This window comes from Entelurus aequoreus, linkage group LG24 (genome assembly GCF_033978785.1).
Source record: "Entelurus aequoreus isolate RoL-2023_Sb linkage group LG24, RoL_Eaeq_v1.1, whole genome shotgun sequence".
In the NCBI taxonomy this organism is placed as follows: domain Eukaryota; kingdom Metazoa; phylum Chordata; class Actinopteri; order Syngnathiformes; family Syngnathidae; genus Entelurus; species Entelurus aequoreus.
This window is the reverse complement of record NC_084754.1, coordinates 13648434-13665944: the sequence shown is the minus strand read 5'-3', so window position 1 is coordinate 13665944 and position 17511 is coordinate 13648434. Positions and strand designations below refer to the sequence as shown.

The 17511-nt window shown below is 40.0% G+C and overlaps 1 protein-coding gene across 2 annotated transcripts in view; it reads left to right on the top strand.

Annotated features, from left to right (window-relative positions):
* btbd11b (BTB (POZ) domain containing 11b) overlaps positions 1 to 17511 on the top strand; it is a 235948-nt gene that overhangs the window by 207622 nt on the left and 10815 nt on the right. The window contains exons 7-13 of one of the 2 annotated variants that reach the window (XM_062035657.1): positions 4703 to 4804; positions 7126 to 7219; positions 7330 to 7465; positions 10991 to 11211; positions 11309 to 11487; positions 16635 to 16740; positions 16973 to 17075. In XM_062035657.1, the coding sequence (XP_061891641.1) occupies positions 4703 to 4804; positions 7126 to 7219; positions 7330 to 7465; positions 10991 to 11211; positions 11309 to 11487; positions 16635 to 16740; positions 16973 to 17075 (941 nt within the window). The remainder of the gene's footprint in view (positions 1 to 4702; positions 4805 to 7125; positions 7220 to 7329; positions 7466 to 10990; positions 11212 to 11308; positions 11488 to 16634; positions 16741 to 16972; positions 17076 to 17511) is intronic. The other variant, XM_062035658.1, reaches the window with a different exon arrangement.

The following is a 17511-nucleotide window of genomic DNA, read 5'->3' as shown; positions in this document are numbered from 1 at the left end:
ATGCAACATAAAACACATATAACACAGAATAGAATAACTGAGCTATCAGATCTTGTTATTGTTCATGTGCCTGATTGCCGAGGAGGATATAAAACCTATAATATACATCATACATTAATGTAATAATTTGCATTCTAACAAATATACTGTACATCTTTAATGCAGGTTTTGATTTAACACTAACAAACTACAACAGGGTAATGGTAAAGAGGGACCTGCAATGATGTCAATCTCCATTTAACACACTTATTTGTGCTCTAGATAAAATGTATTTGATATGCTTTGCTCTAAATCACATTTACCTACTTTCTGCATATGTGTGCAAACTGTTTGTGTGTGGAGGTGTTCCCTGTAGATTGCAAATGAACCCCCCCCCCCCCCAAAAAAAAGTATTAGAATGTATCTTTTTAAATCTACACTATTTGATATACATCCTCAAGACAATCGCCTCTATTTCTTTTTCAGACGCAGTCAAAAAAAACTTCGTAAACACGAGGATGCCCACTTAAATACATGTGTCTATTTGTGATGTCACAAATGGCCCACTGTTAAAAAAAAAAGATTGCAAAATACAGCATTAAAAACAAGCTCACGCCCAAATGCATGAACCTTATGATTTGACGCTATGGCATTATTTTGCACCTGTATCCAACATTGTAACAATATTTATAAGTCAGAAAAGAAAAGAAAAATCATCATTGGTCCCCCTTAACATTCATCGATATATCTGGGTAGTTAATCTTGTTTTTTGTAGTTTTTCCTGAATTATATAATTTATTTTGTTTTTTAAATGTTATTTTATTTTTGTAGTTTTTTCCAAGCTGGCCCTGCTGTAGTGGCTGCTGTTCGCAGGAGGGCTGTGCTCTTGTGTCATCATTTTGTGTTCCTGATGTTTCCCTCTTGTTTTCGTGTTTTTGTTTTGGTTCGGGACCCTTTGGGACTGTGTGACAAGGGGTTGCACTTTCGGGACTTCTGCTGTGCTTTTTTGTGAACTTCTGGATCTGCCTACCGGGAGCCTTTTGGCCATGGAGACCAGCTGCTGGGTCTCTGCCACGTTTGGAGAGACCGGAGGAGATGTGGATGAAGAGACAGGGCTGCGGAGCGGGCGCTGACAAGCAGACAAGCTTCACAGTGTCTTGGCTGAATGAGCAGGTATCGGACACCTCGGTCTCCTTAGACGCATCCTCGCTCATCCATGCAGACTGGACACTTAGTGGGCGGCCGAGGGTGGAGTCGGCTCTCTTGGTTGCTTTGTTGGGTCTGCTCCTGTCTCTAGTCATGCTCCCCCCACACCGCAGAGGCCACCACAGTGTATATGTTTTTTTGTTGTTGTTGTTTTTACTTTCGTTGCTGTATTTAGAAATGTCTGGTAGCATCAGCTCTGCTCTTTTAATGTCTTTAAAGACCTACTGAAATTAAATTTTCTTATTTAAACGGGGATATCAGGTCCATTTTATGTGTCATACTTGATCATTTGGTGATATTGCTATATTTTTGCTGAAAGGATTTAGTAGAGAACATCGACGATAAAGTTCGCAACTTTTGGTCGCTGATAAAAAAGCCTTGCCTGTACCGGAAGTAGCGTGATGTCACAGGTTGTGGAGCGCCTCATCATGGCCACCAGTAGCGAGAGCGATTCGGACCGAAAAAGCGACGATGACCCCATTAATTTGAGCGAGGATGAAAGATTCGTGGATGAGGAAAGTGAGAGTGAAGGATTAGAGGGCAGTGGAAGCGGTTCAGATAGGGAAGATGCTGTGAGAGGCGGGTGGGACCTGATATTCAGCTGGGAATGACTAAAACAGTAAATAAACACAAGACATATATATACTCTATTAGCCACAACACAACCAGGCTCATATTTAATATGCCACAAATTAATCGCGCATAACAAACACCTCCCCCCTCCCGTCCATATAACCCGCCAATACAACTCAAACACCCGCACAACACACTCAATCCCACAGCCCAAAGTACCGTTCACCTCCGTAAAGTTCATACAGCACATATATTTCCCCAAAGTTACGTACGTGACATGCACATAGCGGCACGCACGTACGGGCAAGCGATCAAATGTTTGGAAGCCGCAGCTGCGTACTCATGGTAGCGCGTCTGCTATCCAACTCAAAGTCCTCCTGGTTGTGTTGCTGCAGCCGGCCGCTAATACATCACTTCCCACCTACAGCTTTCTTCTTTGCTGTCTTCATTGTTCATTAAACAAATTACAAAATATTCACCAACACAGATGTCCAGAATACTGTGGAATTTTGCGATGAAAACAGACGACTTAATAGCTGGCCACAATGGTGTCCCAATATGTCCGCTACAATCCGTGACGTCATGCGCAAACGTCATCATACCGAGACGTTTTCAGCAGAATATTTCGCGGGAAATTTAAAATTGCACTTTACTAATCTAACCCGGCCGTATTGGCATGTGTTGCAATGTTAAGATTTCATCATTGATATATAAACTATCAGACTGCGTGGTCGGTAGTAGTGGGTTTCAGTAGGCCTTTAATGTCCTTTGTGTTCTTTGATTTTTGATGTTTCCCTCTTACACACATACTTATGTGTGCTATTATGACTATGAGTTTTTTTCTCTTGGCCTCAGTCTGGACCCCCTCTCCAGGGGCCCAGGCTTAGACTGATTTTTTTTTCTCACCCCCCCCCCCCCCCCCCAGTATTTACCTGTTTGTCACCTTTTTTGTAAGGGGCGCCGGAAGTTGGCAGACCCGTCAGCGATCCTGTTCTGTCTCCCTGTAATGTTTGTCTGCTCTTAAATGGAATTGTGCTGAAAATCTCAATTTCCCCTCAGGGATTAATGAAGTACTTCTAATTCTGATTCTGATTAATTGAATAATTGCTTGTCCAGGGTGTACCCCGCCTTCCGCCCGAATGCAGCTGAGATAGGCTCCAGCACCCCCCGTGACCCCAAAAGGGACAAGCGGTAGAAAATGGATGGATGGATGGATGTTTATCAATGACAACCAGCTACAATGGAGATATACATGTTTACATTTAGAAAAAAATACTATAAACACTTTCACGCCACGGGTCTCACATAGTCCACCTGGCAGAGTGCGTGCCGATGTCAAAGACAACAACAAGCCTCATGATCATGGTCCTGTCACCAACCATCGTGTTAGTGCTTATTTGCACTCATTAATCCTATTGATTGTTGGCCAGAGCACAAAGACCTGCTTCGTTTATGCCTCAATTTAGTCTGTAATTGATTTAACTAATCATGTTATTTCTCCTTATCTTCATTCTAAACGTAGCCCACTGAAAATATTACAGTGCTAATTGGTGTCAAGCTTTCATGTGACTCACACTGATTCATTGCATTTTCCCAGACCAGAGATATAGAGATATATATAGAGAGGTCGGAGCCCGGTTCTAGAAAGCACAGTGGAGGGAGTAGAGATCAGAGAAAAGCCATTAGGATGAGACGTAACAAGACAGATCAATTTAGTGTGTTCATTAAAAGGTCAACATGCTGACAGGTTGTCCTCTGCAGCCCCAGGCCTCTCAGATAATTAGTCTCGTTACTCCTGTAGCGCGTCCTGTGTTCGTGTCCACCGTGTAGGGCAGGGGTGTCCAAACTTTTTCCACTGAGGGCCGCACACGGAAAAATTAAAGCATGCGGGGGCCATTTTGATATTTTTCATTTTCAAACCATAACAAAATATATGGATTTTGTTTGTTTTTTACCTTTAGGGCTCTCGGAGACCATAAAGGGTCTAAGTCATTAAAATGTTAAAAACAAGTCAAAATATTATTTTTTTTAATTTATTTAACGCTTACAGTAAATCTCTACAGTATATCAACTTCAGGTTGATATAAAGATTTTATGCCTTTTCTGTCAAAGACAACTTAGTTTTTTATAATAAAACTGAAATATGCAGTATTTCCCCCACTGCCCAAAACATTCAGAAAGCAATGTTTGATGTGAAGTAATTAGAGCCTTAAAAAGATCAATAATGCAGGACACCATTGATTTTAATTCATTATTATTTTTGAGTAATCACAGTGAAAAGATAAATAAAATCCAATTAAATATATTTGGGATCCAAAATGTGCCCCACTCAGAAAGTGATAAATTGTTTTTTTTTTTTTTTACTTTCAACACTTAAGTTACGAGATCAACTTCAGATATATCTGTCGATTTTACGTTTGAACTATTATTTTGTTTGTTTTATGCTCTTTTGTCAAATTAAATGTTGATGTTTTTGTATGGAAACCACAAAATATATGCAATATTTTCCACATAAAACATTTTAAAGTGAAATATTTGAAATAATTGGAGCCTTGAATAGGTCAATAATTCTTATCTTATTAATCATTGATTTTATTTATTTTTGAACAATGGCAAAAAAAGAAAAATATAGACAAAAGAAGAAAAAAAAGCCTGCAAGGCAGTTTTGTGTCAACATTGCAACTTTTCTAGTTAGATTTCACCTCATTCCACTTTTTTTTAATTTTTGCAACAGCATTTCCAGAATGTGTGGCGGGCCGGTAAACAATTAGCTGCGGGCCGCAAATGGCCCCCGGGCCGCACTTTGGACACCGCTGGTGTAGAGGCTTGTCTTTTGCTGGCTTGGCCATGTCGTAGTGTTTAATGGCTTCATGTCTCTCTCTCATCCCTCCCTCCTTCCCACCGACCGTCCGACCCAAACCTCCTCTTGTGTCCCGTTCCCCAGGTGCCAAGCTCAGTGCACAAGCACCACTCAGTCTTTCCCGAAACGCGCCAGGCGACGCCCCTCACTTTTGCTGTGTCACATGGACATGTGCCTGTGGTGCAGGTAGTGACGTCCTCTCTCATCTGTGAATGTTCTCATGACCTCTCACTGTGCTTCAGCCTCATGGTTGGTCGTCATCATTGTCTTCTTCTGTCTCTTTATTTCCATTTTCACATGGTCCCGGTTGTTGTTTTTTTTGTCTGTTCAATCCGGCGGTCGATGTGCCTTTTACCGCCATGGATCAGACTCCATTAAGTGATTTGGAAGGTGAAACTTCAGACTAATTGTAATCGAAATCATTTAAGTAATCCAGTGTGCCCTCTAAATGATGTGCACAGTGGGATTTATGTAGTTTGTCTTGAACGGAAAATCATTAAACCTTGTGCCCCGCATTTTGATCCCTAAGGACGCATTAGAAATTAAAAAAAGTGTGTTGCAAATCATTTTCCAAGGTTTTCCTAGTGTGTCATTACTGTTCAGGCTGCACGATTATGGCCAAAAATGAAATGCAGATTTTTTTCCCCCATAAAACTCGATTTCCGATTAGATTTTGACGTTTTGGTAAACACTGTAAAAGACAACAGAAGGGGGTGGGTAGGTGGGCGCTGACCTCATCGTGTTAGTTGTAATGAAATGTTGTACCGCTGGCGGCTGCTGGCCTTTCAACTAGGGCAGGGGTGTCAAACGCATTTTAGATCGGGGGCCATGTGGAGAAAAATCCACTCCCAAGTAGGCCGGACTGGTAAAATCACGGCATGATAACTTAAAAATAAAGAAAACTTCAGTGTGTTTACTTTGTTTGAAAATAGAACATTCTGAGATTGTACAAATCATAATGTTGTTGTTGTTTTTTACACTTACATGTTGCGGTTAATTGTATTCTATCTTTATTTATCATTATTTATGTTTTCTGAATAAATTATGTGATAATGTTCATCCGTCAACTCAATCTATCAAGATAAATAAAATTATATCAAAATCAAATTACAGGATGTTATTTATGTAGTTTGCTCATTTTCCTCAACGATGTACTAACATCATGTGGTTTATGTACATATGTCGCATCATCTACAAAGATACAAAGAATTGCTATTGCGACATCCAGTGGACACATTTAGAACAGCTATGTATTTCATTAAAAAATTTCAGGTTAATTTTTATACTTAGCAAACTCATCCCACTGGCCGGATAAAACCTATTCGCAGGCCTAAACCGGCCCTCGGGCCGTACGTTTGACACCCCTGAACTAGGGGAAGCTAATTTTCAGATCCTCTCTAAACACGAGTAAAGCCTCCAATAACGGATAATAAATATAAAGATGCTAGATTTTATTAAGAAAACGTCCCTTAGAGCAGTGGTCCCCAACCACCGGGCCGCAAGAAATAAAAAAAAATAAATAAAAAAATAAAAAAAATGTTTTAATTTTATTTTTTTATTAAATCAACATAAAAAACACAATATATACATTATATATCAATATAGATCAATACAGTCTGCAGGGATACAGTCCGTAAGCACACATGATTGTATTTCTTTATGAAAAAAAGAAAAAAAAAAAAAAAAAATACCCCCCTCCCCACCCCCGGTCCGTGGGACAAATTTTCAAGCGTCCGCAGCTACAAAAAGGTTGGGGACCACTGCCTTAGAGCAGTGGTCCCCAACCACTGGTGAAAAGTGTTTGGATGTATTCATTAAATCAATGTATCCTTGGTTGCCAAAAAGTGATACAAAGTAATAATTATATACATTGAAACATCTCATCTGGGCATACATTACTACAATACTCTATCAATATAGATCAATACAGTCTGCAGGGATACAGTCCGTAAGCACACATGATTGTATTTCTTTATGAAAAAAAAATTGAAAAAAAATTAATACAAATAATCGATTTAATGATCGTAACAATTAAATAATCGGTTCTTTTAAATCGATTAATTGGGCAGCTCTAATTATAGCGTACAGATAGCATGCTGTAATATAACTTATAGAACTGAGAAGTAAATATTAATGGATTCTTTGATTTGTACGTGGTTATTTGTCAAGTTATCTGTATTCTCCTTCTTTGTAAGAAAATGATAAAAAATGATCCCACTTCCCATACATATTTTATCACGGACACTGGCAGTTATTATTTTTAATGAATGTGGAGAGCTGGGTAGAGCTCTTCAGGCTTTGCTTGGCTGACTTTCTGCCTATTTCCAGTTTGTGTGCTTAGCTAAAGATAGTGAGTGGCAGCTGGCTGCAGCTCCACAATTAATTCCAAGGCAGCCTGTATCCTAAATGAACAATCAAACATTCATTAACTCGGTCTTAGGTGAGAGAGAAGCTCAAAGCCACACCACACTTAAGTCTTCTACTCTGTCCCTACCTGAACCCTGTAGCTGCTGCTGGATGCCAAAGCCACAGTGGAGGGATCCCTGCAAGACGGCATGGAGAACTACACCGAGACGCCGCTGCAGCTGGCTGCTGCTGCAGGTACGCACGAGTGTAACCAGCTCCATCTTCAGCCGAGTCTTAGAGAGCGTTATTTTGTGGTTTCTATTTATATTGTATCGTGCGCCTGCCTAATTGCTTTTCATGCGCAGGTAACTTTGAGCTGGTGAGCCTGCTGCTGCAGCGGGGGGCCGACCCCATGGTGGGGACCATGTACCGCAATGGCATTTCTACAGCCCCGCAGGGAGACATGAACTCTTATAGCCTGGCAGCTGCACACGGCCACAGGTGATGCACATTTTTGCTTTATTACTGTAAATGGTAAACATCTACATTCCATACTCTAAAGTGGGAAAAAAAACACACACACACACCTTGCTCATTCTTTGTCTGTGCGATATAATTGCATACACTCCATAAACTGGAGCTCAGCAGTATACAGGACAATAAAATTGACACCTTGTGTGGGTCATTAGGTGGTTAAAATTCTGTGACGGAAGTTCTGTTGTTTTTCGTACATCTTGTTTTTATACAGAACCTGCTCACAGAATATATAGGTTGAGGCCATTTTATATGTGTACACTATTTGGACAAAAGTTATTGGACACAAATCCATAAATCAGTGGGTTGGCTTAATCCGCGAATCATTCGTTCATTTATGTTACGGTTTGTACGGGGGAAGAAGACGGCACAGGCAGCGGGGTACGTTGTTTAACTCTGTTTATTCATATATATACATAATATATAGAGATGTCCAATAATATCGGCCGATAAATGCTTTAAAATGTAATATCGGAAATTATCGGTATCGTTTTTTGTTTTTTTTTGTATTTTTTCTTTTTTTTTTTATCAAATCAACATTAAAAAACACAAGATACACTTACAATTAGTGCACCAACCCAAAAAACCTCCCTCCCCCATTTACACTCATTCACACAAAAGGGTTGTTTCTTTCTGTTATTAATATTCTGGTTCCTACATTGTATATCAATATGTATCAATACAGTCTGCAAGGAATACAGTTCGTAAGCACACATGATTGTGCGTGCTGCTGGTCCACTAATAGTACTAACCTTTAACAGTTCATTTTACCCATTTTCATTAATGACTAGTTTCTATGTAACTGTTTTTATATTATATATATATATATTTTATTTTATATTATATTGTTATATTCACCATACCTGGCTGTCCAAATTAGGCATAATGTGTTAATTCCACGACTGTATATATCAGTATCCGTTGATATCGGTATCTGTAATTAAGGAGTTGGACAATATCGGAATATCGGATATCGGCAAAAAGCCATTATCGGACATCCCTAATAATATATATGTAAATAATAAATAAAGTGTGTTAATAATCCAAACTATGTGTGTGGTGTACGACTATGAATGGGATTGTGCTGAACATTTTTAATTTCCCCTCGGGGATAAATAAAGTATTTCTGATTCTGATTCTGATTGTGTGGAAAATTAATTGTAGTATGTTACCAGAAGTGTTGAGCGAGAGGCGGAAGTCCAAGAGGGGCAAGGCTGGCTCGGAGGTCCGTGAGAACAGGCAGGAAGTCGGGGGCAATAGCGAGGCGTCAAAGTCCGCGTCCAGGCGGGAGGTCGAGAACCAAAGGGGGCAGCCAGAGAACCAGAAGGGAACACCGGGAGACGAGACACACAGCTCGTAATGCGGGAACGGAGGGAGGCTGCTGGATCGACAAGGAAACACGAGACAAATGAACACGACAAGAAAGGAACACAAAGAGAGAGCATAGAGCTTGAATTACGGCTTACTGTACGGGAACCGATCGCTACGTTCTGGCCCAGGATAGCCGGTTGTGCTGGCTTAAAAAAGGCAGGTCTTCTCATCAGCAACAGGTGCGTTGATTGCTGATGATTGAATGCAGCCGCTTGCTGCAGCCGGAGTAGTGCGCGCCTGGCGCGCCCTTGGAGCACAGATGAATGCGCACTGGTGTGCGCCCGGGCCGTGACAATTCATTTTTCAATACCAAAACCAAAACTAAAACAACTAAATTTCAATATTTGTTTCCAGACCTAAAACAAACAACAACAAAAAAACGGAAAACAAATATTTTTTCCATTTCCGATGTTGTGCACAGTTGAAAACGTTGACTTGGGCTTGCAGGTAAAAAACGTAAAAGAAGACAGGAGCGCCTCCGTATGAAACAAGACATTATCTTGTTCTGCCATTTCCTTATAGAGAAAAAAAAACAACATCTATTTAGTGCAGGGGTGCCCACACTTTTTCTGCAGGCGAGGTACTTTTCAATTGATCAAGTCGAAGGGATATACCTCATTCATATATATAATTTATATTTATTTATTTATGAAAGAGACGTTTTTTGTTAACAAGTTAAAGGTGTTTAATGATATTACAAGCATGTTTAACAAATATACATTACTTTCTTTCCTGATTCTGATGACTTGCATTGATTGGAATTAGAGAGTAGTGCTAATAACGTCCGCATTTTCAAATGTAGGAGAAAAAAAGTCCACCTTTCTGTCCAATACCACATGAAAGTGGTTGGTTTTTGGCATATTGTTTATCCAGCTTCCATACTCGTTTTTATACATTTTACAAGAAATACATTGACGGCAAACTCCGTAGCTTCCAGCTTTCTGAGACTCTTATTTTATTAGCGCAGGCAGGATGAAGCAGCGCTTTTATTTTGAAGGTAGGAACTGTGCAGTCGGTCTTTAGAGTTTTGACGGTAGGTATAACGCGAGAGTCTGTTGAAATAAAAAGTGTTTCTCGCCTTCCTGTCGGTCATTTTTTCTTAATAATGAGTTAGCAGCAGCCAGCGTCATCTCACAATGTCAATCAAGTGATGAAAGTTACGTCTTGGTGAAGATTGAGTGCAGATTTTTAGGTCTATTTTTGTAATGCCTGGCTGGCGATCGACTGACACACCCTCCGCGATCGACCGGTAGCTCGCGATCGACCGGTAGCTCGCAATCGACGTAATGGGCACCCCTGATTTAGTGGTTCCAGAGTTTTTATTTTTCTCTTTTCAGATAGTTATCCACATGTGTCACTGCCTCCTCAGTGATTCTAAATGCACTAATTATATTCTGTGACAAACAAAGTTTTACTATCTGCTGTCATCTAGTGGAAGATTATTTACCTGCATTTAAAGGCACAATCAGTCAACAAACGTATTATTTTGCGGTAACAGAGCGTTTTTTTGGTACGACACTATTTTTTCGTAGTTAATATGCCCTTTTCAATTATGCACAAAATCGGAAATAGAAAATCGATTATGTTATAAGTGTTATACAGCGCACACATGAAACACTCGTAAGTCAAAAACTTGATGATTTGTTGTTCAAAAGGTTTAAAAACTTGAGATAATGTTAAAAGTTAAAGTTAAAGTCCCAACGATTGTCACACGCACACACTGGGTGTGGTGAAATTTGTACTCTGCATTTGACTCATCCCCTTGTTCACCCCCTGGGAGGTGAGGGGAGCAGTAGAGAGCACCGCACTCTGGAATAATTTGGTGATTTAACCCCCAATTGCAACCCTTGATGCTGAGTGCCAAGCAGGGAGGCAATGGGTCCCATTTTTATAGTCTTTGGTATGACTCGGCCCGGGTTTGAACTCACGACCTTCCAGTCACAGGGTGGACACTCTAACCACAAGGCCACTGAGCTGGTCTAATGCTTCAGATTTCTTATGACAATAAACAAAATAGTCGTTCAGTTGTTAGTTTTGCGTCATGGCCAATGATGCAAATTAGATAATGACTTCTAACAAACAACATGGCAATTCACCTCAATCTTGGTTTTCTCTTTCCAGAAATGTATTTCGTAAGCTGCTGTCTCACACCGAAAAGGGAAAAGGAGACGTTTTATCCCTAGAAGAGATTCTGGCAGAAGGCTCTGAACTGGAAGGGAAAAGCTTGTCTGAGACGGACCTGATCAGAACAGGGAAAGCCAAACTGAAAGCTCTCAAAGAAGCCATGTACCACAGTTCCGAACACGGCCATGTTGACATCACCATAGACATACGAAGCCTTGGTTAGTTCACGCAACATTTCATAATAATTTATTTTGTCTATGTCAGAAATGTATTTTCCATGTCTTGCGCGTTGTTACATCTGTCCCTTGATCTAAGGGGTGCCATGGACACTGCACACTTGGATGGAGTCCCTGCGTACGTGTTTCTACCAGCACCGCCGACCGCTGATCCAGGGTATTCTCAAAGAATTCAGCTGCATTGAAGAGGAAGAGTACACGGAAGAGCTCATCACGCACGGCCTGCCTCTTATGTTCCAGATCCTCAGAGCCAGCAAGGTACACAGTGTCATGCTCTTGTCTCTGTAGTTTTTTTGTTTGTTTTTTTTTAGCATATTTTTTTGACTTCTTTTGTTTGCATATCTTTTCACAAGGGTATCAGTGAACCTTAATTAATAACTACTGTAATTGCTGCTATCTCACTCAAATTCCCAGCGGGCACAAGACATGAAAACAACATTGAGAACTTGTTGAATTAGGTCCTGACGTTGAGCAACTCAAACCTAACGTTGGAACAACATGCTTTTTGACGACGTTTAATCAATGTCGGGTTCTGATGTTGATTCGACCATTGAATTTAGGCCATTTTACAACCTATATTTTACAACACAGATACAACGCTGAAACAACCATTGAAATGACCATTGAAATTTGGTCATTTCCCAACCAACAGCGTGGATACAATGTTGGACATCAACGTTGTCTCAATTTACAAATACAACTATTTTGCAACGTTGTTTCAAAGTCAGTTTTAAAGGACATGTACAGTACAGGCCAAAAGTTTGGACACACCTTCTCATCTCAATGGGTTTTCTTTATTTTCATGACTATTTATGTTGTAGATTGTCACTGAAGGCATCAAAACTATGAATGAACACATGTGGAGTTATGTACTTTTTTTATGGACTTGTGGCACATTGTAGAAAGAAAAAAAAAAAAAGAAAAAAAAAAATGGACAAATCAAGCCAAAGGGCAAAAAGCAATGAGAAAAGAGGACATTTTGATCAACATATTGAATAAAAACACAAAGATTTGTCTTTAAATATACAGTACAGGCCAAAAGTTTGGACACACCTTCTCATCTCAATGGGTTTTCTTTATTTTCATGACTATTTACATTGTAGATTGTCACTGAAGGCATCAAAATTATGACACCAGTGAAGTGAAAACCCTTTCAGCTGACGACCTATTTAAGCTCATCGAGAGAATGCCAAGAGTGTGCAAAAAAGTAATCAGAGCAAAGGGTGGCTATTTTGAAGAAACTAGAATATAAAACGTTTTCAGTTATTTCACCCATAACTCCACATCTGTTTTGATGCCTTCAGTGACAATCTACAATGTAAATAGTCATGAAAATAAAGAAAACCCATCAAATGAGAAGCTGTGTCCAAACGTTTGGCCTGTATTGTATATGATCAACGTTGTATCAATGTCTTGTACCTGCTGGATTATGACCTCTCTGGTATTTAAAAGAGTTATAATGGGGAACATATTGAATGAATACATACATTATGTTTACACTCATCCTAATAGGGACTATTTATTTTAAATTATTTGAAACTCAAAATCTCCACTCAGGATGTAAGTGATAAGTAATGATTTATTGGGGCGGCGTGGCGTAGTGGGTAGAGCAACCGTGCCAGAAACCTGAGGGTTGCAGGTTCGCTCCCCGCCTCTTACCATCCAAAATCGCTGCCGTTGTGTCCTTGGGCAGGACACTTCACCCTTGCCCCCGGTGCCGCTCACACCGGTGAATGAATGATGAATGATAGGTGGTGGTCGGAGGGGCCGTAGGTGCAAATTGGCAGCCACGCTTCCGTCAGTCTACCCCAGGGCAGCTGTGGCTATGAAAGTAGCTTACCACCACCAGGTGTGAATGAATTATGGGTTCTCACTTCTCTGTGAAGCGCTTTGAGTGTCTAGAAAAGCGCTATATAAATCTAATCCATTATTATTATTATTATTATTATTATTATTATTATTGTGTGCAAGATGGTGGCTGTTATTAATTACAGTAGTAGCTCAACTTACGAGCTTAATTGGTTCTGTGACGGAGTTCTTAACTCAAAAAGTCTTGTACCTCAAATCATAGTCTCCTATTCAAATTAATGAAACACTATTTACCCGGTGCTTGGCCCCCAAAACTGCACAATTTCAACATGCAACATGCCTTTTAAAAATAAAAACAAACTTTCAGGTACATACAATACAATACAATAGAAAGTAAAGTGAACAACTGCAGTAGTTTTATGAAATAATGTAATAATTTGGAGAGTGGACTTCTACAGTAACTCCTTCCAGCTGCTTCTTGGTCAAATTCAAATGCAAAAAATTCAGTTACATTAATTTAGTGTCAGAAGAAGGCTTTTGTAATAAAAAAGCACAAATTAACCTCTATGGCGACATCACTATCGATCTTTTTCCTTCAACTCTGCTGGTGGCGCCAACCTGGGAACATTGACAAAATAACAATTGGCTCTTTTCGCTTCACCAACTCGGGAGCATTAAAAAAATGATCGTCTGTGTTGCCCACTTTCACCCATGTAAAAATACGGAACAAAGCACTTCTCTTGACAGCTCAATACAGAATACACTACCGTTCAAAAGTTTGGGGTCACATTGAAATGTCCTTATTTTTGAAGGAAAAGCACTGTACTTTTCAATGAAGATAACTTTAAACTAGTCTTAACTTTAAAGAAATACACTCTATACATTGCTAATGTGGTAAATGACTATTCTAGCTGCAAATGTCTGGTTTTTGGTGCAATATCTACATAGGTGTATAGAGGCCCATTTCCAGCAACTATCACTCCAGTGTTCTAATGGTACAATGTGTTTGCTCATTGGCTCAGAAGGCTAATTGATGATTAGAAAACCCTTGTGCAATCATGTTCACACATCTGAAAACAGTTTAGCTCGTTACAGAAGCTACAAAACTGACCTTCCTTTGAGCAGATTGAGTTTCTGGAGCATCACATTTGTGGGGTCAATTAAATGCTCAAAATGGCCAGAAAAAGAGAACTTTCATCTGAAACTCGACAGTCTATTCTTGTTCTTAGAAATGAAGGCTATTCCACAAAATTCTTTGGGCGATCCCAAACTTTTGAACGGTAGTGTACGTACTTTTTTTTTCTAGATACGGGACGGCAAATCATAAAATTCCTTAACTTCAACATCCACTTCACCTTGTCAGTGAATCTTTTAGGCGTGCAGCGGAAAGGAAGAGGGGGGAGGAAGCCGTTTATTTGGACTGTAGTTCATAAGTCGAAAATGTAGTACAATGAGGGGGTTTAAAAATTCGGGGTTCAACTGTACGTAGGTTATCATTAATAACTTGTCATCGCATTAACTGAATGACACATTGGAAATACATAAATGTAGACGCAGATGAGTGAGCAACTTTTGGATTATTTTGAGTCTGTGTACTTGATTTATATTATTTATTATATAATGTGTTTGGGTGTCACTAAAAACTTGCAAGAGGAGGAATCGCATGAATTAAAACACATATTAAGCTCACAAATGTAGTCGCAGGTAAGCAAGTATGCTGTGTGTTGACCTTTGGTCTATTTTGAGTCTGTGCAGTTTTTCAAAGTCAATCAATCAATCAAAGTTAATTTACAGTCGTGGTCAAAAGTTTACATACACTTGTAAAGAACATAATGTCATGGCTGTCTTGAGTTTCCAATAATTTCTACAACTCTTATTTTTTTTGATTGGAGCACATACCGTATTTTTCGGACTATAAGTCGCAGTTTTTTTCATAGTTTGGCCGGGGGTGCGATTTATACTCTGGAGAGACTTATGTGTGAAATTATTAACACATTACCGTAAAATATCAAATATTATTTAGCTCATTCACGTAAGAGACTAGACGTATAAGATTTCATGGGATTTAGCGATTAGGAGTGACAGATTGTTTGGTAAACGTATAGCATGTTCTATATGTTATAGTTATTTGAATGACTCTTACCATAATATGTTACGTTAACATACCAGGCACGTTCTCAGTTGGTTATTTATGCGTCATATAATGTACACTTATTCAGCCTGTTGTTCACTATTTATTTATTTTAAATTGCCTTTCAAATGTCTATTCTTGGTGTTGGGTTTTATCAAATAAATTCCCCCAAAAATGCGACTTATACTCCAGTGCGACTTACATATGTTTTTTTCCTTCTTTATTATGCATTTTCGGCAGGTGCGACTTATACTCCGGTGCGACTTATACTCCGAAAAATACGGTACTTGTTTGTCACAAAACACATTCATGAAGTTTGGTTCTTTTATGAATTTATTATGGGTCTACTGAAAATGTGACCAAATCTGCTGGGTCAAAAGTATACATACAGCAATGTTAATATTTGGTTACATGTCCCTTGGCAAGTTTCACTGCAATAAGGCGCTTTTGGTAGCCATCCACAAGCTTCTGGCAAGCTTTTGGTTGAATTTTTGACCACTCCTCTTGACAAAATTGGTGCAGTTCAGCTTAATTTGTTGGTTTTCTTGTTTCTTCAGCATTGTCCACACGTTTAAGTCAGGACTTTGGAAGGCCATTCTAAAACCTTAATTCGAGCCTGATTTAGCCATTCCTTTACCACTTTTGACGTGTGTTTGGGGTCATTGTCCTGTTGGAACACCCAACAATAATTTGGAGGTACTCCTCCTTTTTCATTGTCCCATCTACTCTCTGTAAAGCACCACTTCCATTGGCAGCAAAACAGTCCCACAGCATAATACTACCACCACCATGCTTGACGGTAGGTGTGGTGTTCCTGGGATTAAAGGCCTCCCCTTTTCTCCTCCAAACATATTGCTGGGTATTGTGGTCAAACAGCTCAATTTTTGTTTCATCCGACATCACATGGACAAAGATAAGACCTTCTGGAGGAAAGTTCTGTGTTCATCGCATTGCAGTCTTTCTATGACTCGGCTAAATGGTGCACGTGCCCCGTACTGACCCGCGTCCCGTGCCAGGGGAGAGGAAGTGCACCGTGCACGGCCCGCGGGTCGCTAGCCCATCTCGATGGTTATGTCGTCAGATGTCGATTTCCTCCATCTATTCTCCACAGTATAGACACCTATTTATTCCTGCTGGATGTTACTAGGTTCTTTTCTGGTGTCAAGCTTCATTAAGAGCAAGCAGTCTGACTGCACACGGGGGGGGGGCGGTCTTGTAGCAAATTACACTGCTCCTTCGTTCCCCTTCTGCTGTGGCAACACACACACACACACACACACACACACACACACACGGGCGAGATGGGAATAACTGTAGGAGCATCCTTGTCTTGTCCTTTTTTCTTTTTCACAGTTGTACCTCCTGCTCATCTCTTAGGAGCCGTTGGTGTAAAACGGATCTGATGCACCTCTTGTACGTGTGAAATGAAACGTTCAATGTGTGCCACTTTGTGTGTTTTGGTCAGAACGAAGTGATCAGCCAGCAGCTGTCGGCTATTTTCACCCAGTGTTACGGGCCCTATCCCGTCCCCAAACTGGCAGAGATCAAGCGCAAGCAGTCGTCGCGCCTCGGTGAGAGTCTGTCACTGTGTGGTTAGAGAGATGCTGTTTTATGCCCGGCATCAGCATGCAATAAAAAAGCCAGCTGTGTGTTATCAGATCCCAAATGTATAGTTTACTGTTATGAGCGTGTAACGGACAGAAAAGGGACAGAGCGCCCTCTAGTGCTCGGCGATTGGAAGTAAAACATGAATTACTTTGGAGCTTTTTCACTTAGAAATAAAACCGGGTTTGTATCTTATAGATCCTCACTTCCTCAACAATAAGGAGATGTCGGATGTGACTTTTTTGGTGGAGGGGAAACCTTTTTACGCCCATAAAGTCCTGCTCTTCACAGCCTCCAACAGGTACGTTTCACCAGGAACTAACAGTATGTTGTATTTTATGACTGATTGCACATTTAAATGATTTTCAGGCTGCTTAAAAATTGTTTTAGGTGATTTATTTCCCAACTATGGCTGCCCTTTCCTCCTAGTGCAGGGGGCGGCAACCCAAAATGTTGAAAGAGCCAAATTGGACCAAAAATACAAAAACAAATCTGTCTGGAGCCGCAAAAAATTAAAAGCCATATATTACATGTGTCATGAGATATACATTTAATTAAGAGGACTTAAAGGAAACTAAATGACCTCAAATATACCTACAGATGAGGCATAATGATGCAATATGTACACATCGCTAGCCTAAATAGCATGTTAGCATCGATTAGCTTGCAGTCATGCAGTGACCAAATATGTCTGAATAGCACTCCACACAAGTCAATAACATCAACAAAACTCACCT